The 24,610-nt window shown below is 42.4% G+C and overlaps 2 protein-coding genes across 2 annotated transcripts in view; one reads left to right on the top strand and one right to left on the bottom strand.

Annotated features, from left to right (window-relative positions):
- LOC138621067 (receptor activity-modifying protein 1-like) overlaps window positions 1-4,895 on the bottom strand; it is a 12,162-nt gene extending 7,267 nt beyond the window's left edge. Inside the window, exon 1 of the mRNA XM_069698831.1 lies at window positions 4,877-4,895. The gene's annotated coding sequence lies outside the window, so the exon portion shown is untranslated. The remainder of the gene's footprint in view (window positions 1-4,876) is intronic.
- On the top strand, window positions 4,788-24,610 carry LOC138621066 (insulin-like growth factor-binding protein 2-B). Its single transcript, XM_069698829.1, has 4 exons — window positions 4,788-5,216; window positions 14,304-14,455; window positions 18,820-18,960; window positions 23,308-24,610. Exons 1-4 carry the CDS (start codon window positions 4,856-4,858, stop codon window positions 23,461-23,463), a joined length of 810 nt encoding a protein of 269 aa, XP_069554930.1. The 5' UTR covers window positions 4,788-4,855; the 3' UTR covers window positions 23,464-24,610.

Raw genomic sequence — 24,610 nt, 5'->3', positions numbered from 1 at the left:
CACACAAAAACACTGCCGATAGTTCTGCTTTTACATTCGATGTGTGTGGAGACTATTAATACATACGGATTTTGTTCAGTTTTAATCTTTCTTCCTTTTTTTTTTTAATGGGTCGTAACCTCTTCTTGGAATAGCATTAGCAACATAACTAAATCGCCAGGAAAGTAAATAAAGTGCCTCCGCCATCCTAGAGATTAAGTCATATTGCACCAAAAAAACAACAACAACCCGGTACTAATCTTTCTATTTCTACATTAAGTCATTCTCAGTAATTCTTACTCCGGCGATCTCATCAGTCTCTTGTGTATTGCTTTATATCAGAATCCTCCTAAATATGGGCCTCCTTTTCGCTGCCCTCCTTTAACTTATACCCACGACGGAGGAAAATGACTGTGTGTGGAAAATGTGACCACCTTTCTGTGGTATTCCATTTGTCTCGACTAAATGACTCTTTGAGAGATGGATCTTTCAGGAGCCCAGTTAAAATATCTCTCAGCGCGGCACTATCAGGTTGTTCCGCTTAAGTGTAAAATTAAACGTTCCAACAATGTTCAGCCATCGCCCATTCATTCGGGGTTGCTAAGCAGCGCGTGTACACATAATACAACCGGTAAAGCCGTCGCGAGTGGGGACGTTGTTGAGGAGCGGTCGTAAGAAAACATGTCCATTTCCCTAAACTCCAGGCATGATGGCGTCAGCGAGCGAGCAAACAAGATTACACGGCAGATACGCGTGCAGGTTTGGGAAACGCACGTCTTTGTGCTGTTTGGACAGCGTCTGTCATTCACGGCGATGCGAAACGTTTTTCGCAGGTAGAAACACGAGTAGGATGAGGGAAGGGGTTGGGGCGTTGAGAGGGTGGGGGGGGGGCAGGACTCCTTGTTTAGGCCGACAAAGTCCTCCCAAGGCAGTTTAAACACATTTTCTGTGTGCATATGTAACCGGCGCCAGACCGAGGGGTACCTGGACCGGTAACATGGCCGAGCAGCACCGCGGACCGGTGGTTCACCGCGGATCAATGAAGAAACATACGATGAGGCGACGTCTCCGTCAAGCCAGCGCCATTTTATTCTTGCTCTATATCGAAATATTTTCCCATACTACACTCGCACATCGGTATTCAGAACAATAGGAAAATACGGAAAAGTGCGAATAAAATGTCAAGTCATTAGAAAAATAAATAATATTCTTTCTGTTACCCAAATAAAATGTGTGACTGTCAAAAATACCAGATTCACGACAACTTCGTACTCCGTTGGCAAACAGCACAACACGGCGGACGGTGGCGGCAACGGCTGAACAGCAATAGAAAAGTAACTCTAAACAACATTTCATGGTGAAACTCATTTCTAAACACTGAAAGCTGTAACCTTTTAAGTAACGTGAAAATACGTACATGCGTGTAAAATCATCTCTCAATGTTACACAAAATTACATTCACAACCCAGCTTTACTAAATGTAGCGGCTGACTGGCATCTTAACCGCGGCCGTTGCTCTCGGCAAATTCGCTCGGTTTGACTACGCACTCCGACGTCACATATCTATCACAGTCGTCTCAAAACACAGCAAAGTTGTTTCATGAATTATTCACCTTCAGCGTTGACAGTAAACTTAAAGAGTCGTAAACATATTTTACAGTACCTGTGGATCAATCAAGAAACATACGATGAAGGGAAACTTCACGATGCGTTCGAGTACACTCAGTTAGCGTAGTTTCTGGTGGTATCTCCAAAAAATAAGAGGGGTGTCTGTTTTATAATAAAAAAAACTTTGCTACAGCGTTTTCAAGCTATTACACATACCCACCAGCCTTGTACACGTTGGTAAGATGTTGGCATTAACTGGTACAAGGATTCCTTGCTTTGAAAGTTGGAGATGACGTGACAATTCAAATGTTATAGACGGGATACAATCGGCCAGACATTAGGCGGAAGCAAGGCCCGTTTTGGGTAGAAATGAAGGGACCGACTCGATATCAGTCAGGCGGTTTTAATGTTGTGGCTGATCGGCTGCATGTCTAATGGGAACACCGCCTTAGCAGCCTTTTAGGAACTGAAAAAAAAAAACCAAAACGCAATGTCTCGTGATATGCCAGTTGTTCAGTGGAACAAGTGTCTTCCATCGCCGTGCAGCTGCATACGTGGGCGGGGAGGAAATTGCAAGTGCCTTAAAATGCCAGTGGTGTGGAATTCTTCCCCTCCGCATTGGACTTTAGGCCAGAAAGTTGCGGCCGATGGTTTCCGAGCAATCACATGCATTTAGTTCGCCTTTTTTAGTCTACCTGTTAGGTGCGCCAAAGTAAAACAAACAAAAAATCAACACGTGCTGTCTTTTTATTGAAAACAAAATTCCTCACGTAGTTGATATGAATCTCATAACATGCTTCGCTTTTAAGCCAGTAATGATGTGGTGACATTCAAGTTTTCTAGCCAGGCATTTAGAGACTAAGATCCTATCTCTAATATTCGAACATTAAAAAGTTGTTTTGTTAGCAGGCCAGCCCCCCCCCCCCCCCAACCACCACCACCACTACCACCACCACCACAGTGCTCCTATAGCAGACCTTGTTTTCCAGCCCAGAAACCTTCTGCAAGTGGCAGAATCGGGCAAAGTGAGGATAGATGTCCCTGACAGACGTTACTTCATAGACCCGGAGCAGGGAAGCTGCAGCACGTTTCACAGGGAGCTACACTGACATCACACTGGAGCTGCACTGCAGGGCTGGAAAGCCTAGCGTGCATCCTCGGATCAATCAAAGAAGAGGAAATATCTTCCTCATGTAATAGGCGAGACATTTCCTGTTAGTGCTCGGTGTCCAAGAGCTGCAACTTCATCGTGTGACTGTGTGTTAATCCATCATTACATCACGCGTCACTACGTCATCATCATTCATGCACTCAGATAGAGGTGCACAGTATGTGTGTCCTTATCCACAAACAGAGTGTTAGTGTAAGACATAATCTACCACAGCAAAGTTGGTCTAATGTATATTTAAGATTTTTGTTGGGGCTATATATATACATAATGAATATAATCATTCTACCACCCTGAAAACAGGTAACATCCTTTAAAGTCTTGGCTATAAACAATAATATATAGATAGATAGATAGATAGATAGATAGATAGATAGATAGATAGATAGATAGATAGATAGATAGATAGATAGATAGATAGATAGATAGATATGTGTGTGTGTATATATATATATATATATATATATATACATATATATATATATATTACTGTTTATAGCCAAGACTTTAAAGGCTGTTACCTGTTTTCAGGGTGGTAGAAAGATTATATTCAGGTCGAGGGATTGTATTCGATCAATCCTCCTCCTCCTCCTCCTCGTGGCCACTTGGTGAAGTTGTTTTCTTGAGTTTGATCAAGATTGCTGCAAGGTTGTACGGAGTTGAAAGAGCTTAGGTGTACATTTTGATTTAGTTTTGTGCGCCTTGCCTTACCAATACGGATGAAGTAAAGATGGATCGAAGCCTGTTCCTCGTGTGCTTATTGCAAGTTGCAGCTGTTTTAGCAGGAGAACTGCTTGTTTTCTGTTCAAGGCTACTGGCATGATCAGTAGCAGAGCTGCTAACATTAGCATCCTCGCACAGTTCGCCAGATTCAGGTTGGTTTTGTTGAAAAGTAACTCATTCAAACTAGTATGTGTTCAGCTTAGGCGCTACTAAGTGTTTGTATGGTAGGGGAAACCGTGTGTATCGATCTTGCGATGTTGTGCCCACTTTTAATCTGATGGTGCTTTGGATACCATTGATCCAGTTTCCACAAGGTGATTTGTAAAGTCATGCGCTGCCCCTGGAAACTTCAGTTTAGCCCCGATTTGGTGCCGAGGAAAAAAAAATCGGATCTTTTGAATAAAGGAGTTACCGTGGTGAACGACACGATTTAGTTTACATTTGATTGTGGACATAGAGATAGTGTAGAAGCTCCAGTATGTCCGAACTTTTTTGTTGTTGTTGTTGTTGTTCCGATTACATGAAAATCACCAATTGTGGTATAAACGACAAAATTAAAAAAAAATTAAAAACCACCATTCCCGATGTCACAAGGGGTTAACTCAACAGTCACTTATATAGAGGTTAAGGGACAGACGGACCGTAGGCGTTCGAAATGTGCAGGTTCATTTGCTAACACAGCACATTATGTTGACTATGACATCAAGGCCAAATGGTTGCGCTCCGTAGAATAGAGAGGGCAGCTCACCTGTAACTGAGCGCTAACTGGCGCGCAACGACTGAATGGGCCACATCACGGACTCTCCACACAAACTTTAACATTCCTCACAGGAGAGATCTGGTTCTCCACGGTTTGTTCTGGGTTGAACTTGGTTTAGTAAGAGAGTGCAGATGCTGCAACTGGATCCACTTGCATTTGTGTTTGTCATTTAGCCGACTGTGATGAATTTCCCACAAAAAGAAAAAGAAATGCAGCGCACCTTCTTTCCCTCTGGTAATCTTCTATTGATGAAGAAAATAGGAAGGGGAATCATCTGCTGGTGTAACAAATCAACTTGAGCACAAATGATAATACCTGCTAACCTTTTGGATGCTTCTTGGGATTCCACTGCCGTAAATATCTCCGATGCACTTTTTAAGCTGCCGTGTTAACAAACAGAAGTCAATAATTCCAGGATGTGGATTTTGTTGGTTTGAGGAATTGGCTCTCCTCCTCCTGAGCCAGCCGGTAATATGAGAGCAGATAGGACCCTGTCACCGGCACCAGGATGTTTACCCAAACACAGTTGACTGTCAGAGGATCATGAGGTTCGTGCTGTTACCTTCCAAGGGTCATTTGTGCTGCAGTCGGCACTTAAATACCTAGAAAGCGTTATAATGATTGAATATTTAACATACGCGTTGTTGTTTGCATATTTCGCTTGGCCTGGATTCTCGCTGGGGGATTTAGCCTTTCGATGTCCAAGCTGCACCGCGGAGCGTCAGGCTGCGTGTCCCAAAGTGACGGCATTATGCATAGAAATAGTGAGGGAGCCCGGCTGCGGCTGCTGTCCGATGTGTTCCCGGCTGGAGGGTGAGCTCTGTGGGGTGTACACGCCGAGGTGCTCCAGCGGCCTGCGGTGCTACCCGAGCGTAGATTCTGAAATACCTTTGCAGCAGCTCATCCAAGGTTTGGGGCGATGTGGACAAAAAGTGGACCTCGATGTCACAACAAGTGCGGACCACCAGGCAACGAATGGTAATTTTGTTTTTGAAGAAAGCTACTGAAGTAGTAAAAGAAGGAATTTTGTGGAGCCTTTTTGTGATTGTGGCGATGAAAAAATGTTTTGATTTTGTGTTGTGGCTTTTCTGAAAATTGCCGTGACGTTTGCTCACTTTGATTAATTCATTATTCTATTTTGTTGTGGTAAAATTGGGCGAGTTGGCAAATACTGCAAGTTGAGGAATAAATATGCCTGTTTGTTCTTAACTACTGTCTAATGAAGAACGAGTCACGAGTAATAACTTTCTATGGTAATAATCATACTGCACGTCACAGAAATGCTGCAGATATTTTAGTTCTTCTTTTTATTTCTTAATTCTGAACTTAAAGAACCACATGGGCTCAAAGTCACAAAAATATCCTGAATCGTAAAAGTGACATAACTTTACAAAACACAGTCTTTGACTGCAATTTAGGATACAGAGGTGATATGCTCTGTAAAAATGAATCCTTTAAATTTGAATACACACTTACTGCATGCACAGAATACAATTGCAAGGCTGTACAAGACTCAACCTAATTGAATGCATACCATACAAGTAGACTGATGCAGGAAAGTGCAAAGACTGGTAGCCTAACTCTCCTGATTGTTGCCGGGGTTTTTCTGGCATGTGTTGTGTTTTGATGATGAGAGGAGAGATTGAAGAGCCCAGCTGACTGTAAACGAGGAGATATTTTGGGGGATGAAGTTAGTTTAGTTTTTAAAGGCTTACTTTGTGCTGTAATGCCTTCAGCAGAGCTTCTATCGAGTGTATTTATTGAGGAGAAATCGTGGGAATTTTGAGGTTGAATTTGTTTTAATTCTTGTGATTGCTAGATTGTGATTTACCGGATGGGTGCTGACCAATCCACGTTAACAATGGATGAAATTATCACGTGTAACAACAGAAAATAATCACCTAAAGCTGCCATTTCCCTTCAGCTCTACTATTTATATGCATTTCGGCCTCTTCTGCTTTTTGCTGCCGCAACGTACAGCTTCAAGCCTGTATAGCAGAGTGCTTGTTCGAAGTCACATGCGTACTTCCATCCCATGAAAGAGACCCACTCTTTTGGTACCTTGGCTCCATCAAACTGTTCAATTTTGCTTTTGCTGTTTGTTACATGATTCACAATTAGAGTGGTTGTGCCATCCTTCTCTGGGGACTTACTTTGTTGTTTTATCAACAAAGGAATTATCTAATTCCCAATAAATATCTTCTCATATGGTGCCAGTGACAAAAATCCTCTAGCAGTTTGGATCCTAATGCAAGTACGCCATTGTGGTGTTTCAAAGGATCTTTTGCCATGATAGAAAATTGCACACAGACAATAAACCGAGATGTTGCACAGAGATAAATCCAATTACCACTCAAAGGAGGTAATGACTAGCAGGTTCTGTAAGGCCGAAATCAAAGCCTTTTTCTTGGTTTTAATAATCTTGTACGGAAAGGATGAACACCAAAGGGACACTCACAAAACATCTACACAACTTTCTGTAGCTCTGTTTGGGAGTGCAAGCTACTGATACATAGCACATACGTACAGGATCGAAGCCCTTTTCCCTTGCGTGTTATTTTGTAGCGATATTTTATTGATTGCGATACACATACATTAACTATAACACACCTTAAAACGGACAGAACTGTATGTATAGGTTCTACATGAACTGGTTTTGTGGACTGAAAGACTTCCTCTGCCAGCTACCTTCCGTACCTTCCCAGTATTCATCAGGGGACATATTAATCAATTTTTACAAGTGGAGCCAACATCACCCTGCCAACTAGTTTTGACCTGCCATCGTACCTGGGCATGAAGTTATAAAACGGAGCCAGAAAGTTACACTGAGAAGTTGTACTGAGTCAACACTATATTTTCACTGCAGGGCTCTTTTAATGTCTGAAAAACCACCATCTACATCAAACGTATTGGGTCACAGTAACTACCCAAAATAAATAACCCAGAAATCCTGCAGGGACACAGAAATGTTAAGCTTTGCTCTCCCACATTACAGTTATTAGGGACAAAGGGTCACTATTGATTCCTGAAAATGAATGTTGACATATGCAATGCGTTTGGCAGGCCGTGGCAGATCCACATCTGTGAGCGCAAACAAGCAGTATCCCTCCAATGAACCCAGAACATGTCTCTAACCCACATATTCTCAAAGCTCTCGTATTGGGAACATCTTATTTTGATGTAGGCCATTGTTTAATACACATTTAAAAATTAAAGACTTACAGGCAGATATAACTGTGGGACTTTAACATGCAGAAAATATGGAGGATGCACGATACACGCGCTCAGTTTGTTGTTGGGAAAGATCTCCATGGCAACAGGTGCAATCTAATCACTCAAACCGGTAGTTTTTATATATACTTAAACACGGAAATATTTTTAGATAAGAAAAAACAGAGCAGATGTGATTTTTCTTCTGTAATAATCTTCTTTAGTTCTTTTTTTTTTTTTTTTTTTTTTTTTTGACTTGAAGGTTTCAATTGGAAACGGTAATAAAAACAAACCCAACTCCAGTCCCTGTAACTTTAGCTAAGCATGATCGGCTTGTCTGGGCTCTCTGCTGTGATTTACCATCTTTGGTGTTCAGACCAGTTAGCACACAAAGGAGAAGCTGAAAATGAGCATCATTTGAGACTGCGGTTTGCCCCTCGGTTCACTGTTAAGGTTGACTTTTCAAGCTTGAGTAACTGCCAGCTATCAGATGTCAACATCTGTCTCCTTCAAAAATGCACATTTCAGGGTCGTTTCCTGAAGTTGGTTGAAGTTACACTCGCTTCTAAATAACCACGCTGCTGTTGCTGGCTTAAAAGTGCGCAGACTTGCATTTTTAGGTGTTCTGTTGTGGTTATTTGGTGTGATCCTGAGTTCAAATGGCCACATTCGCACTGAAATGAGGTAAACAGCATGGCAGCCTGAATAAACAGTCCAGAGTTCATGTAATCAACTCCAGCTTTATCTATTAGGGACACACATCATATCCTCTTGCAATTTTGACACAACTTTTGTTTTTTATATTGCTGATATCTTAGAATGACATCCGTGCTCCTCCACACTTTGAGCTGCAGTGCAAATGTCAACATTGTCAAAGTTACAGAAAGCCGCCCTGGTTTTTTAAATATGGTTTAATTCCTCCAATCTGAAAACCGGGTTGTAGTAGAAATGGCACATCATCTTAAGTGTTTCCACTTGAACAATTTTTTTGGAACATGAATCAACTTGGAAATGTTCTCCCAGTCAACGGTTTTAGTCTGGAAAGGAGTCCAGGCTTCAGTCTCCAAATGAAACCAAACATTTCCTTCCTTTGAATTCCGGACAAAAGACGTGAGTTCACCATCTCTCAGGAGATGCTGAAGTCCATGGCAGGTGTAGAGCATTTGTCATGGTTGAGTCATGATAAAACAGTATTTGCATTAGCCACAAACATTTCAGCATGTACTGTTTCTGTGCGGGGAAGTTCTGTTGGGCAATGCGCGCTCTTTGTTCAACACCGTCTATTTGACTTACTTAAAAAGCTGAAACTCAATCCTCACAGTGTACCCCACGGCTGCCAGCAGCTCCGGCGTTTGTGAGGATGAGAATTTCTTTGGAGGCCAATCCGGGATTGTGCTTAACTTAATTGGTGCAAAATCATATCCAGCTACCGCTTGAAAAACAAGCCAAAAAAAAAAAAAGATTTAAGTCTGTATATTACTGTTTATATACTATGGTTTGTAAGAAAGGGGAAAGTAGAATTGCTCTTGTAGCAGTTTGAATGATAGATACTGGACTCTAATTATCAGTTTTACACTTCTTCCAGATATGTCTCTCTCTTATAGCATATGAGTCTGAAATTTGACATAATTCAAATCCGGTGCCAACTTTCATTAGTGATGGTGGTAGTGCTTGTAGCGTAGCACTGCAGAATGTTAGGATGTTGTGGTCTGGCTGCTGGATGGCAGTATAGACAGTTCAATTTTCATGCCGGAGTTTTCATGCTCGTGTCCTATCGAAGACCTGCAACGTTAACATTTCTGTTGACTAACCACATTCTTTCCTTCCGCCTCAACCGTAAATGAAGCATTATTTCTAACCTTAACGATGGGTCAGCCAAGCGAGAACATTGCTACTGAACATCGGAGTCGGTTGAGTCTTTTAGTGATGGTCTTAAACCTTGCAGACCACCAATGATGTAGGGAGTCGGAATTCGCTCTGAAATATTTGATTTAAAAATACATTTTTCAGAGCCTGGTAGCAACATGTTCTTCTTCCCCTCAAGTTGTTTAATTGAGGTTGGCAGACAGCTTTTAGGTGCATTACCGCCACCTTCTAACGGGAGTAATACATTACAAACAGGCGGCAGGTAAAAACGGGAAATCATCGTCGCACAAACTAATCGATTTAAAAACAAAATTGAATGACTATTCAAATAATCGAAGATCATGTCCCATCCCTACAAACCTCTTTTTGTGTTGGCTTTTCGGAAACCCGTGCACCGTGAAGTACAGTCCTTTTTTTTTTTTTGCCCTTTCCTTGTGCGTTCTCTGTCTGTTTTGGTAGTTTAAGACTGCCCTTGTTTCTTTGGAAGTGATCCTCTGCTGAGACTTGCTCTTTCTCCTTCACTTACACTCTCAAGTCTTTAATTATTCTATGTAGATGTGTGCTGTACACAGTACGTGTGAAAAGGTGAGGCTATAAGAGATCCCTTTGGGTGGGAATTGCATGTGGGTGCCTGCAATTCTGAGAAAACTCCCCCTGAGGTGTAAATAGTCCTCCCTCTTCCTTGTGATCTTAAAACAGGTCATGTTGAAAGTACTGTCTATGTTGCATAATATTATTGCAGGAATACTGGATCAGAATTTACCATGACAACAGGTTAAGCACATTTACTCATGTATTCTACTAAGATTCAAATGAAACACACGATCACTTTAGTAAACATAAACCACTGTTTGTAGATTTAGTTATGCAACATTACAGCAGCAAACATTACTCTAAAAATAAATTTCTGCATACAAGTTCATGCATGGTAAAAATCTTCATGTAAAAATAGAATATACTTCACTTTGAATTAAGATGAAAGTTGATGTTGCCCCAGTGTTTGCTTGCAGGCACACAAAGCATTTAGCTCTGTTTTGGTCTCCACCAGTTGTGTCGAGGTGTCTTGGTAAGTTGGCATGTTATGTGGTTTCAACCTAACAATCACAACAGTTCAGAGAAAAGTATGGACAATTATTTGACACTTTTAGTTACTGTTTTCTTGATAGATCATGATTTTACGTCCAAAAGTTATTATGAGCTGACAAAATTAGACTGTGAAAACTTGCCCCAGCTTGAACCAGCTGCAGCAGTAGTGATATTAATACCTGATGTTCTGTATATAAAATATACATGGTTCTCTGTACAACAATATAATAGAGGTCAGTTTACACTTCATATACTGCGTATCAGCGCTTAGGACATTGGATAAAAAAAAGTATATTTTCAACAACAACAAAAATCACTGACCTTTTTGCCTTTTAAGTCTGACAAACGCTGTCGAATCGCCAAAAGTTTCCCTCTAACAACTACAAAGGGAACTTCATTGGTTAAGATGACACACAGGGCCACATAGAAGCAGAGCAGCATCAGGAGTTGAAAGAGCGAGCTAACCGTAAAAGGTTTGAAGGGGATCTTCATTATTCTGTTTCTTTTTGTACATTTGCCAGCTGTAAAGTGTTTGAAGTGGTCGGGCCTCAAGAGGAACCATTTACGCAGACAATAGTTTGAAGCACTGCGAGGTCACTTTCTTAGCCGTCAAAGCCCAGTCAAGTATTTGAGACACGGCTCCACTGTATATGATAACAGGGCAAATACATTAATGCTAAGCAACTCTGGAAATACATTACTCATTCTGTGCTGTGAGAGTACTGTGAAAGCATTGCTTAAAGGCAATACCCAAAGCCAACACTGCCAACAGCTCGAGACAGGTAGTTTCTATGGTGCTGAGACGGGATCAACAACACAGTATTGAGATGACAGCTGTCGGCTAAACAAATTTTTTTTTTTTTTTTTTGTTACTCTTGGAAAAATGCTGTCATTGCTTTCTATAAGTGCCTATAGAAGAGAGGTTCTCCCCAGAAAAGCTGAACAACCTGTTTTTACACTTCACTTAACTCACAATATAGCATTCCTACTTCACTCAGGGTCGCCTTTGGAAACACACATAGCAACACTATTCAACTCTTATGAGAGGAAATGAAAACAATAGCAGTTTGAAAATGTTTTGTATATCTATGATCGCAATTGTAAATTATAAATGTCCAGCTCCGTCTTGATGTTTGACGACCTTGACGCTGATTCTCGGCTTGTCGGCTCAGCTGGACGTCGGAACTCCTGACGTTTAGGCATCGCTGACACACTGCAGTGAATATCATTTGACTTCTTGAAACTTAAGGTCTTGTTTGTGGCCACTCTTCCCAATCTGATGAAGTTGAAAGTACTTTGTCGGATTGGAAAGACTTCCCATGTGTGGCAAGCATTTTTATCCTCTTCACTCAATTTGAATTGGAGCCGAAGGAATAATAATGTTGGCCAGTCAGTCTGTCCACCGTTTCTTCAGAAAGAAATAGTCTATCGCATTAAATAATGGATGGATTGCCATGAATTACCAAACCAAATAAAATACAGAACAAGCCAAAATTACACAAAAAGAAATTGACAAAAGTAATTGGCATTGACTATTCTCTGTTTCATATTTAAATTAACAGACACCTTGCTTTTGATTTTATGAAAAGTCTTTTCAATCAAAATTCGCTTTATTAACACAAAAATGCTCCTCCTCATCTCCTCACCAAAACAAACTGCACCGGAGGAAACCGGAACAAGCGGAAAAAACAGGAGTGAAAAAAGATTAGAACTCAAATATTTCTGTGACGTGCAGCATGATTATTATCACAGGAAGTGATTACGTATTTATTACTTTATCGGGTCGTGCTTAAAAAAAAAAAAAAATTATTTCTGAACTCACACTTTTTTTTAAATCCTGCAATTTTACGCCAAAAAACGGACTTAAAAACGTCGCAAATTACATTGCAATTTTTTAGAAACTCCCCTGGAAAATCAAGCATTGTGGATCGCAACAGTCACAAAAACATCCAGCGAAATCGCGGAGGGACTGATAAGCATGACAGAGGACTCTTACACTGGACTGTATTTCACTGGTAAATGACTTCATATTCATCTGATTTGTATTGAGCCCTGCACAGATTCAAGGCACCCTGTGCCAGATGCAGCACATCAGCCCCAAAGCACAACTGAGCCTCCTCCATCTTTCACAATGAGGGTGGTGTTATTCATTATTCTTCTGTGACCATAGAGCTGATGTATCTTACCAATAAACTCCCTGAAGCATAGTGCACTTTATCAATCTTCAGGTATCCTTTTTTTTTTTTAATACATGTTTTTCTTTACAAAGTGGGTTCATCTTCCATGCGACCCACTTTCTTTCAGTAAGTGGTGTTTGGTGCAACCAGACCTCGTTGTTCCTTCACCTTTGCAGGTCATGTTGCGTGTTTTGAATTTTTCCTTGGTTCTTTTTTCACCCTTCGTACTCTCCTTCTGTTCAGTCTGGTGTTAGTTTTCTCGGGAGGTTGGCTGTGGTCGAATGGGGGTGGGGGGGAAGCCTTCCTAATAATACCCTCATCAGTTAATATGATTGTGCCCGTGCTAAAGTTTCCACCTCCTGTGGCCAAAATTCTTTTGGAAACAATTAAAACCTACATTTCGAAGGAAGCAAATTTTGTCAACACATCAGCAAGCTTGACACAAAAAGACAAAAGGCTCAACGAGACGTGTAAGACGAAGGTTTGATGCGTTATTTAAGCCGCAGTCACGCACTCTTCACACCTGGCGGAGTTTGCACCGGTACATGCGTGCACAGACACACATGAGCAGCCACGGAAACATTCAGTCCGCCATGGCATGTGTCGGGATTTGTGATGGCGAGGGGTGGGGGGAGGAGGGGGAGGGGTGATTTACAACCTCAGGAGTTCTGCCTCGGCACTAATTACAGACGCACACAAACACACACTCATACTGCACACCCAATGAGCCTCTGGCAGGGAGGTTATATAGTCCAAAAAAAAACCTTAGTCAGCACAAAAAGCCTTTATCAGATGTGCATCCTCACGAGTCTGGACTCACCTCCGATGACTGGCAGTCGGGTTCAGCTCTGTAATTGGCTGCGTTTGTCTCGAGTGAAATGTGTCATGACCGTGATGACTCCTATCCTGATAAATGTCTGCGAGGGTTTTCACTCTTCCACGTACTTTTGTTTTACCATTCCAGTCCTCAGTGCCGCAGCGTATGTCTCAGTTTCAGGCTTAATTTGCCATCAGCCTTTGTGTCTGGACTGAATTACGCTGTTTGCTTGCTGTTTGTGTTTTGTTTTTTTTGGTCTCTCCTGTCTCCACCGAATGATGAACATACTTTGGTTTAAATGGCAGCAGGAAACACTCTCACCGTGAGCCCACAGATCATGGGGCGCGCCGTCGTAAGCTCTGTGTTACAAACCTAAACGGGCTGGACGCAGCACTTCACCATTTCACAAAAAAAGATCTTAGCGCAGTCTGTCCACACTGTCGCCATTGTAATTACAGCCATTGCAACGCCTGACTGTCCAGCATAGAATTAGTAACATGAGGTATGAGGGACACAGGATGCCCGGAGGACACAAAACGACTTTGTCTTCTAATTCCAGGATTAAGACGACTTGTAAAAGGGCCTGTCATTAGAAAAATGGTGATTAAAGATGTAGATCAACGTGAGTGTACGTTTTTAAAAACAATTTTTTTTTTTCATAGCAAGCAGTGAGGCAGTTTGGTGTGCCATCTGTCTATTTACTCCATATCTAAAAACAAGAGAAAAGCACTTTCATGTTCAAAGAAGTGACTCAGAGGAGGGATTTCTACGAAGCTACCAAGTATTGGATGTTACACTGCAATCAAAACCAGACAGGTCCAGTGAGCTGCATTTGGACGAATATTTTCTCGACACATGTAACGCATTAACTGCACGTCTAAGTTGGTTTGTGTGTTTATTTGCTTGCAGAGGTGCAAGGGACTCAAAGTCCACTCACCAAGAGACCTGCCAACGACGCTCGGTTCTGGCAGGAGATGGCCAGGCAACAACACCAGAATCAGCGCAAAACCAAGATGAAGCAGAATCAGGTGGAGGACCCTCGAACCCAGAAAGAGCCTCAGGTCAGGACTAAACATCTCACCCATACCCGTTTAACAATTCAAGATTCATTTCCAAACAACTTTCACAACTTTGCACCAGTGGTACCATATATTAGCTCCGTGTTTTGAGACAGTTGGATCCACAAGTTATTATAAATCATACATGCCAAAGTGTTGCAACTTTGTTTGTGCTCCAACCTCCCCCTGCTGCTTTTTTTTTTTTTTTTTTTCTAAAGCGACACAATAGGAGATAAAAAATGAACTATTTTAACTTGACAAAATCTCCACAGAGTACTTTTACTTTTTTTTTTTTTTTTTTACTTTTTCCTCAGCATCACACGTTATATCATCTGTGTTGGCACATCGAAGGCCATCAATGACACGAGGTCAATAGTGTGCCATGTGAGCAGGAACGTCTGATACAGTGGTGCCCTCCTCTGGGCACTCGGTCACTCGAACAAACACACGCACACAATGTACACACACACACACACACACACACACACAAACACACACACACACACACACACACTTTTTAAGTACTCTCATACAGTATCTATTCATTCTGCATGCCCAACCCCAAACTCCTACCTGAACTTTACCCTGAAACTTGATGGCTCCCCTGGTGAGGACACAACGTGTTTAATCCAAGAACACACGTGTACGTGCTTTCATAGAACTCTTGGCTCCAGACTCAAGGATGTTGATCAATTTCCTGCATTTCTGCATTTCCAGGAAATCTTACAAAGTATAATCAGTGAAAATATGAGACTGATAAAACTTTTAATCACCTGCCTGCAGAGTATCATGAAAACAAGGTTACACCGTGTGTTCCCACTTAAATAAATTGTAGATTGTGCGTACATTTCTTTGGCGTGTCAAATAAATCGAGGGAGCACCTGCAAGAGTCACACCTTAGCTTACGAAAAACAGAGCAATGAGTCCCACTGCTGAGAGACCTGTGAATGTGAGCATTCGGGTGTTCAAAGCCCTCGATACGATTCATGTCAACTTAATCACATGTTAACGTAATGCCAAAAACTGGTTGACGTAACATGTTCATAAATGTAATTGTAGAGAAAACCGGCTGGTTGTAATCTGTAGCACCAGGAGAGATATTCCATCGTCACCCTAAAAAGATCCTGACAGCTAATAATATGTTGTCAGTGCAATATATCGATACTATTTCGATATCAGACTAACAAAAGAAATAGTAGCCTGAAAGTAGGGTGGATCTTGGACTCTCTATGCCAATACACACACACACACACACACACACACACACACACACACACACACACACACACACACACACACACACACACACACACACACACACTTACTTTTTAAGTACTCTCATACAGTGTCTATTCATTCTGCATTCCCAACCCCAAACTCCTACCTGAACTTTACCCTGAAACTTGATGGCTCCCCTGGTGAGGACACAACGTGTTTAATACAAGAACACGTGTACGTGCTTTCATAGAACTCTTGGCTCCAGACTCAAGGATGTTGATCAATTTCCTGCATTTCTGCATTTTATTACTGTATTTTATTTCTTAAACTGCACTGCAACTTTTATTCTATTTTTTTTTTTAGCTCGTTTCGTGTTTTAATGACTGTTTTTAATGTTTCGATCAATGTTCTTAATTGTTTTTAAATGTGCTTTTCCTTTGCCTGATGTTTTGATGCTTTTAAACGGTTTCATGTGAAGCACTTTGAATTGCCTTGTTGTTGAAATGTGCTATACAAACTTGCCTTGCCTTGCCTTCAGCGCTGTAAAAACTAAAATCACAAAACAAAATGCAATGAATCTGTTGTCAAGTAATGTGGTGACATTGAAGTCAGATTCTGAAATGCTGTGGTCATCAACTCATTCGCTGTATATCAACCTTAGCAAATGCAGGCCTTGAGTTTGAAACTCTTTTTGCTGTCGATAGACTAATACGACGATGTCTTTCGACTTCAACAATATTTTTAGTACAACTCCTGCGTATTGGTTGATTCATTTTCAATTTACTGCACAAAGTTGTAGAAGCACGTCAGCTGCGTGCCGACAAGAGTTGCTTAAACAACTGCTCATAATGACCATCTTTATAACGAAAATTGATTTTGTTTTGACCCCCACGGAGGAATGCGCTCTGGCAGTTTAATGCAATCTATAGACTACAACCCCTCCTCCCCCCTTCCTCCTCCCACCTCTCTCCCGCTCCCTCTATTCTTTAGCATACATATTCTGTTGTTTATGCAAATGAGCGTGGGGCCCCGGGAGGCTGCGCATGTGGAGGCCCTTATATGTCACAGTAAGGCAACTTGTTTTGCTCATTTTTCTCCCTCACTTTGGGCCAAACAAAGTGAAATAAAAACAGAGTAATAAGTGGGGCGGTGCAACACAATTGTCAGGTTCATTAGAAACAACAAAAGAGAGAAAGCAGTAAAAGGAGTGGTGCAGCTGGGCAGGGGGAGGGACTTCAGGCGGCCGGTGTCAAGCGCGGATGCACTTCGTTGTGGGTGGTCGTGTGAGGTCATAACAAAAGGCAGGCTTTACGGTCAGAGCTGGGGGTCACGGCAGGTTTCGGCACCTTGTAGCTGACCGACCGACAACCCCCCACCCCCTCCCGCCCGCCCCCGACAGATACAGAATATGAACGTACTCACAGAACTGCAGTTGCGTACAGTAACTACTATTTATTTACTTAATTCCCGTGCACCAGTTTCATTCCAGCTCGGCGTGAAAGTCGCTCATGCGGTTTTTTTTTCCTGTCACTGAAAGACGCGCCGGTTTGCCCTTTCGCTCTGCTCTGCGGCGGACATGCAGCGCAGCAAAACAGAAGGTGGACTCGGGTGAAAGTTACTGGAGTTGATGAATACTAAACTCGTTACGTGATTGTAAAAAAAAAAAAAAAAGTACAGTAAAACCTTGAAGTTAAGCTTATGAATGGACGAACCTCAACCTTAAACTTCTGAAAACCAGACCAGGATGTCGGCATTCTTTAAACGCACACAACCTGTACGTACTAAACGTGGAACCGACGACGCTTATGGTATCAGGCTAACGGTCCGACGCCGAGCTGAACCCCCCCCCCCCCCCCCTCCCCGACAAGCAGTGGAGGATCCACAGTCCAGGCTGGTGGTGGTGTAATGTTTTCTCAGCACACTTTTTTTTTGCCCCTCAGTAACAATCAATTCACTTTATGACCATCTTCTATTGGCTTACTTCCAACATCATAATGCACCAACGTCACAAAGCAAAAGCAGTCCGGTTTCATGAACCTGGCGATAAGTTCAGCGGCCTCCTCCCTTTGACCAGATCCAAATCCAGTAAAAGGTTTTTGGGGATTTTGTAGATTTGCAGCATGACTGAGCTGCTCATAAATCTGCACAAATGATGTGATAAACCGGCCGCAGGGAAGAAAACCGAGACAAGCAAGTGACAACAAACGTTTTGATGGGAAGCTGTGTAAATCGCGTGGAAGTTTGTTTTAACCCTGCGAGGTGGCGTCGGCCTCTGCAAGTTGCGCTCGCGGCCCTCTTTAAACGTACGTATGGCACGCGAGCGAGTAAACGTTCTCTTGAAACGATCCTTCGGAGGCGGGACTGAAACCGGTGGTGGCGCGTACCGACGTACGGCCTTACGTTTGTCTTTATTATGCGAGAGAGAAGGAGTTAAAGACTCTGAGAAAGAGAGAGAGAGAGAGAGAGAGAACTTTTCATCCATATGTTCAGATGTCTGATAAGGTTCGGGGCAGACTGTGCCTCCTACTGCCGCTCTCTCTCATCCTCAGCCAACTAATCATAAGACCGGACTCCTTTGATCCCACTGGCAGACTGACACACTCTCTACTGTGCGTGTGCGTTTACAGCGCACGCTTGAATACACGGTGTGTATTGTGTACGGGGACAGCGTGCACGGTATTTACGCGTGAACATGTGTCTGCGCAATTGTGTGTGTGTGTGTGTGTGTGTGTGTGTGTGTGTGTGTGTGTGTGTGTGTGTGTGTGCGCGCGCGTGTGGCCATGACCACCAGCTGAGTTAAGCAGTCTAGCCGCTCGTATTCCACTCCACCAGACTCGCATCAATAATATTGGCTGAACTCGCTGCTTGCCTAACTGCACCTCATAAAAAAAAATGCGAGCTATAAATGGGTATATTTGTGACATTTTTACAAGACACACAGAAGTATTTTATTTCTCCATTCCTTTTCTTGGACTGAACACGTTCCTCGGCCTCCAGCTTAAGTCAAACTTAACCAAACTCCAAATATATATATATATTTTTTTTTTGTCTCTTCAAGTATTTTTTTTGTTTTTTTGTTCTGTATGTATCTGTGCTTTTGATAATTGTCAGTGTTGTTGTATTCATATTTTCCGTATTCATCCTTTCAGAGCCCCTGTCAGCAGGAGCTGGACAAGGTTTTAGAGGAGATCTCCAAAATGACCTCTGAGGATAACAGGGGCCCGCTGGAGAACCTGTACGTGCTCAAATTTCCAAACTGTGACAGACATGGACTCTACAACCTCAAACAGGTGAGCCACGGCCCGAGCGCTGCTCTCACGTCACACTGTCTGACACTATCTGGGTGAGAACGTTGTGGCGAGGACGTTTCACAGGGTGCCTCATCCGTGACACACCGATGGTGGGTAAATTCATGTAAGTTTTGGTTATCGTCCAGAGCATAATACTCCAGTGACTAGAGGGTAGTCATAAAGGCAAGAAAAAAAAATCAAAAAAATCCCGGTTACAGAACGATCTGCCCAACAAGGCCTCGGGAAAAACGTGTTTACGTCCATGTTTACCGTGAGCAGTGACAACATTTGCGTTGTCTGAATGTTGTTACCAAATTTCTACCGCTACATATATGCAGTATACACCCTGCCTTCAGACCTGTGGGAACGGTGGGCAGCTTCCCCGGGACCCCGCAAACTTCAGGGGTCCAAAAAAAAAATCTCCTGATAGAGGCCCTGTCTTGAAGAGTAGTGATTCCCTCTTGCACCACCAGGCGGAACACGAGGCTCCACCCGGTGTGTCGCGCAGGAGCGCTGCAGAAAGGCCTAACAATGGCACTCCTACCCAAGTTGGAAAAAGAAAAAAAAGAAAAGAAAGAAAAGTCAATTCACTTTTTTGTAGACGACAAGTTCTTATATATACACATCTGATTTGAACGATGTAAATGTTTAAATATTTCAAAAATAAAATTAGCCTTTGCTTTGCCACGAATTGTGACGTCTCGTCTGACATAACATAAAGCAACATTCGCTTGACGCAGTCGGAGTCGGATGGAATGATATTTTGAAATGGTTAAAAGGTCAACAACAACAACAACAACAAAAAACGCTCGGAGGCTAATTGCAAAGCCAGACCTGACAGATCAGACGAACAGTTCAGTGCTGCAGAGGACACGAAGTCGGTAGTTGAGCCTCCAGGTGGTGTATTCTTTGATTTTGAAACCGTAGCCTCATAATGTTATTTAGTATTTGAGGCTGCTGCATGGTTAAATCAATGGATTTGATGTTTGAAAAAGATTGTTGGTATTTATACTGAAGTGGTCATTTTTGTTTTGGTACGTCGTGGTAGATGTTGTCAAAAGTTGGTGAACCCCTTTTCTAAAAGATACATTTACATTTTCATGCAGTTGAAACATTAGCTCCTGTTGGCACACTGTATCTGTGGATGCAAGTAGATGTCAACAAGTACAAACTAATAAGGTTTGCTATGAGGAGGTTTGTCAGTTACAAAGTTATTTGTTTTTTTTTAGGCTACGGCATTGTTAAATCAGTGAATTTCTTTTTTTTTTTTCTTTTTTAACGTCTCTTCAGTGAGGTGGTACTTGTAAAATTTGGTTTGGTACATGGTAGTACATGGTCTGAACAGAGCAAGGGCCTTTTATTTCATTGAATGGTAATGTCAGGGGTCAAAACATTCAGTTCAATAAGGTTCAGTAGCAACAATCCAGTGTGTGGTTAGTTTTTTTGTGGGTTAGGAGTATACAAAAAGTGGGTCATACAGTGCAGCCAATATATGTAAATTATTTTTTTAAAAGTGTGTTGCCATACTTCAGTAGCCTGGTGTTTCCAGACCTACATCCACTGCATGAATATATGGGTGTGGCCGCGCTCCATCTGTGATCGCTTCCGTTGCATCCTAATGGGCGTCGACCTCAGGTTGATTTTGAAACTATTGGAGCAGCCATTAACCAATCAGCATTTAACCGTTATATATCGTAAAGTCACTGTTGGAACTACTTCAATGTCATCGAACTTAGCCACGCCCACCGGTCGCTGATTGTTCCACCTTTGAGAGTGGCTGAGCAAACCTGAATGCAAACAGGGTTTCCAGACTGTAATCGCAGATAATTGTATTTGTATTATTGTACTATAAGCTGCTATATAAATACGTTTACCTGACCTTACAGCTGATACTGAAGCTGTGAGCAGTAGTCGGGCAGAGCCAGGCGGTTATTTCAGTCTTAGATTTGCAATAAATCGTTTAACTGAAAAATCAAATCAAAATTACTGCTGGTAAAGTCCTGAAAATATAAAGGGGGAAAAAAACAACAACAACAAACAACACTGATGTCCAGGGCCAATTTAAGAAACGGAACAACTTTTGTATGCCCGTGGTCATAAATATAAAACTATATTTTCCAAAGAGATACCCGAACACAGTTTGTCAGGCACAATTTTAGGAAAATGTTTATAAAATGACGCACATCCAAAGATCTATAAACAGTGTTTCAGTAAAAGAGTGTTGTTTGACTTGAGTCTGGCACCTCCGACTGCATTTTGTGCCACTGGAAATATATCTTTCCTCGTAACACTCATTTCTTCAAATTCCAGTTTTGGGATGATGGATAATTCCTATCACGTCCACTGTAAACTCATTTGTCATGTCTGTAAAAAATAAAGCGAGCACTGAATCACAGGGCAGAGAGCGCCCCGATCCCCGCGGGTGGAAACTTTCACGAATTGTCACAATACCGGGCCGCGCCCCGATCGGCCGTGTCACAGCAGGTGTTTTCCATCCGCCGTCGAAAAAAAAAAAAAAAAGGCAAAAACACCTGCTGTGACATCACTCATCCGAGGTTTTGTCCTCGGTCGTGGCGTGGTTGAAGGGTTCAGCCGCGAGAGAGCGGGGCAGCGGCAGCTTTTCTGCTCTGTGGGAATCACTCGCTGTTTCATGGTGAACGGTAACACGGAGAGCACAGAGAGACTCAAGTGGTTGCAGATGTCATCAGGTTTTTAAACTCTGCTGGTAGTTGTTGTACAGAAGTGACCGCTGACTTTGATGATGGAAAAAAAAAAAAAAAAAAAAAAAGGCTTCTGTGGCGATCGGTATCAATGGAGATTATTGTGCCGACATGTGTAACGCATTTAAGGTCGGTGCAGCTCCATCTTTAATTTCTCCTGCTTTGCTGCTCACCTTTTCCCCCCTTTTCATTTCTCGACTTTTCTCCGGAGACAAACATATTATTTTGTGTAGTTCTTCCCTGGATTTCCCCCCCCCCCCGCTTTTCTTTCATAGTCTGACTCACACACACACACACACACACACACACACACACACACACACACACACACACACACACACACACAATTCTCTTGTACCAGCCTGGCAAAATCACCCTGGCATAAAAAAATATAACCTCCCCTTTACTCCTGCCACCTGCCACCACTCTCCACACACTCCCCCCTGTTTTTATAAACTCACACACACCCTCCTCCTCTTCCTCAGCGCTCTGCTCTTAAACACACACACACACACACACACACACACACACACACACACACACACACACACACACACACACACACACAAATGCGTGGGGAGATGTTGTCATCGTGAATGAGGCAACAAGCTTCTGAGCTGAAGGTTACAAGGCAATAAAACTGTTTGGCGTACTTCATGGGAAGACTTTTGTTAAGCCGAGGAACGAACTGCGCTTCCGACTGGGGGGAATTCGAATCCTGCTCATCCATAGAAATCAGACAGAGGAGGACAAACAAGGTCACATATCCAGTGTTTTCTTACAAGGATAGTAGAGCAGAAAAGAAGATTTGAATAGGCGCCACAGTTTCCTAAAGCAGGGCTCTCAACCACTCAGCCAATTTTCATCACTGGTCACAAACAACAGCATTGTTTCGGACCAGAGTCCTCGGTTCCCAGGGAGGAACACTGTACCTCCTCAACACTCGGCTCCCTTTTGGAGTTGTCCCTCCTTGTCGCGCGGTAATTACTGTAACTGTCACTTTTTTTGTTCTTTCTCATCGAAGGAAGAAAATGGAAAGTCTTTTCTTTCCCCCCCAGCTCTTCATTCTTTTCGCCGTCCCCTACTCAGCCGCCCCGCGTGCGCGGCGTAAACTGTGTCCACTTCAATTACGACCTCATTTCTGAGGACAGGGGGGCTCCGCGGGGGGGGGGGGGTCTACTGGCATGCCTCTGTGTGTGTGTGTGTGTGTGTGTGTGTGTGTGTGTGTGTGTGTGTGTGTGTGTGTGTGTGTGCGTGCGTGCGTGCGTGCGTGCGTTTGTGATGACATGTGTTGCTGTGGAGGGGTTGTGGGTTGTGTGTAGGGGGCATGACCTGAGGACGGGCTGTTATTGGGTGAGTTTAGTCCCACCCGAAAACCATAGCCCTCGATTTCAACCAATCGCCCCCCCCTGTCACCAGAACATACAAACACACCATCTCAAGCCACCGTACGCTATGCTTCATTAACGCATCCCCTGCTTCCCACTGTGCATCCTCAACCCCCCTCCCCTCCCCTCCCCTCCTCCCCCCACCGACACCCTCCTCCTGTGTTTCTTTTTTGTTTTGTTTTGTTTTTTTCCAATGTTTTCCAACTCGTCTCGTTTGTGTTTTTCTTCTCTCTTTCCAGTGCAACATGTCCACGCACGGCCAGCGGGGCGAGTGTTGGTGCGTTGACCCCTTAACGGGGGTGCAGATACCAGCAACCCCCAAAGTCAGAGGGGATCCCAACTGTAACCAGTTTCAGGAGGAGCTCAGGACGATGCCCACCGCAGCGTCTCGCTAGCACACTTCAGCAACCTGCATTTTTTTTTTCCAATTAATTGTGTTTTTCTTTCCAAATGTGAAAAAGTCAGTACATTTAAGGGTTTTTTCTCATTTTAAACTGACACTAGGTTTGAGGTTGTATTATGAACTATACTAAGTAATGAATACATTTGGCATTTTACTATTTTTCTAACTGTCAATAAGCGCCACGAACAACTAAAAACAAATCGTCCATCTCTTTCCAACTTCCCCGCTCCGTCTGTGAGACACAGAACCAAGTCAATTTATTTCTACAAAAGTTTTTAGATTTTTTTAAATGGAGGTAAAAACATAGTTTAATTTCTTTAAAAAAAAAAAAAATGTCCTGAAAGAACTTGGCATTGTAGCTTTTAGCAAATGTTTATTCAAACTGAAGGCGATGGTATGATGGCAATAGTTAACATGGGACTAACTAAAACTGCACATTGTAACAAAGAAACATGTCAACCGTTGCAATAATGGAAAAATAATATATATATCATTCTTCACAAACAATACATGTCAGTAGGAGAATTAATTGTTTCTTTCTGTTACTTTAAAGCTTCATTAAGGATATTTTTGCCCGTTGAGGACAGCAACTCAAACTAAACACAACATTTGACATATTATTACACAATGGTCCATTCCTGCAAACGCAGCAAAATTGGCTTTAATTTCAAGTTGGTTTTGAGCCATTGATAAAACTCCAAGGTCCATTCATCACTGTCTTTTTTTTTTTTTTTTACTTTTTTGATCTCCACCAACTTCTGAGCATAATATTCAGGGCTCTTCAGCTGATAAATGTTTCACCATGCCTTGTTGCTAACTTTGTCAGGCTGACGTTTAGTGCTGTGCGGCTAATGTACAGCAGAACTATTTACCTGAAAACAGCCGCCTGCTGTGGCTGGAATCATAGTTAATGAAGATTTCAAGAACCAAAACAGTAAAGTGGCCGGTCAGAAAATCAAAACAATGAGCTAAAAGAGACCAAAATGCTCTGTGAAGAGTTGGGAGACCTGTTGCTTCAGGTGAGCGGCCACTTTGACATTACATTTGATCTGTTGTTACCATAAACATATTGACTGGAGCATCTTTAAAGCTATATTAAGGCTTTAATCTACATTCTGAGGATGTACACAATATAACAC

This window comes from Brachyistius frenatus, unplaced genomic scaffold (assembly GCF_029030835.1).
Source record: "Brachyistius frenatus isolate BFR_SWC_R1_liver_20210118 unplaced genomic scaffold, ASM2903083v1 Contig_28, whole genome shotgun sequence".
In the NCBI taxonomy this organism is placed as follows: domain Eukaryota; kingdom Metazoa; phylum Chordata; class Actinopteri; family Embiotocidae; genus Brachyistius; species Brachyistius frenatus.
This window is presented reverse-complemented; position numbering and strand designations above follow the sequence as displayed.

What these genes read in the sequence shown, in the direction of transcription:
- LOC138621066 (XM_069698829.1), top strand. Translation starts at nt 4,856, where the DNA reads ATGATTGAATATTTAACATACGCGTTGTTGTTTGCATATTTCGCTTGG. An exon ending in GGACCACCAGGCAACGAATG is followed by an intron (nt 5,217 to 14,303) that starts GTAATTTTGTTT and finishes ATTTGCTTGCAG; the next exon opens with AGGTGCAAGGGACTCAAAGT. An exon ending in GAACCCAGAAAGAGCCTCAG is followed by an intron (nt 14,456 to 18,819) that starts GTCAGGACTAAA and finishes TCATCCTTTCAG; the next exon opens with AGCCCCTGTCAGCAGGAGCT.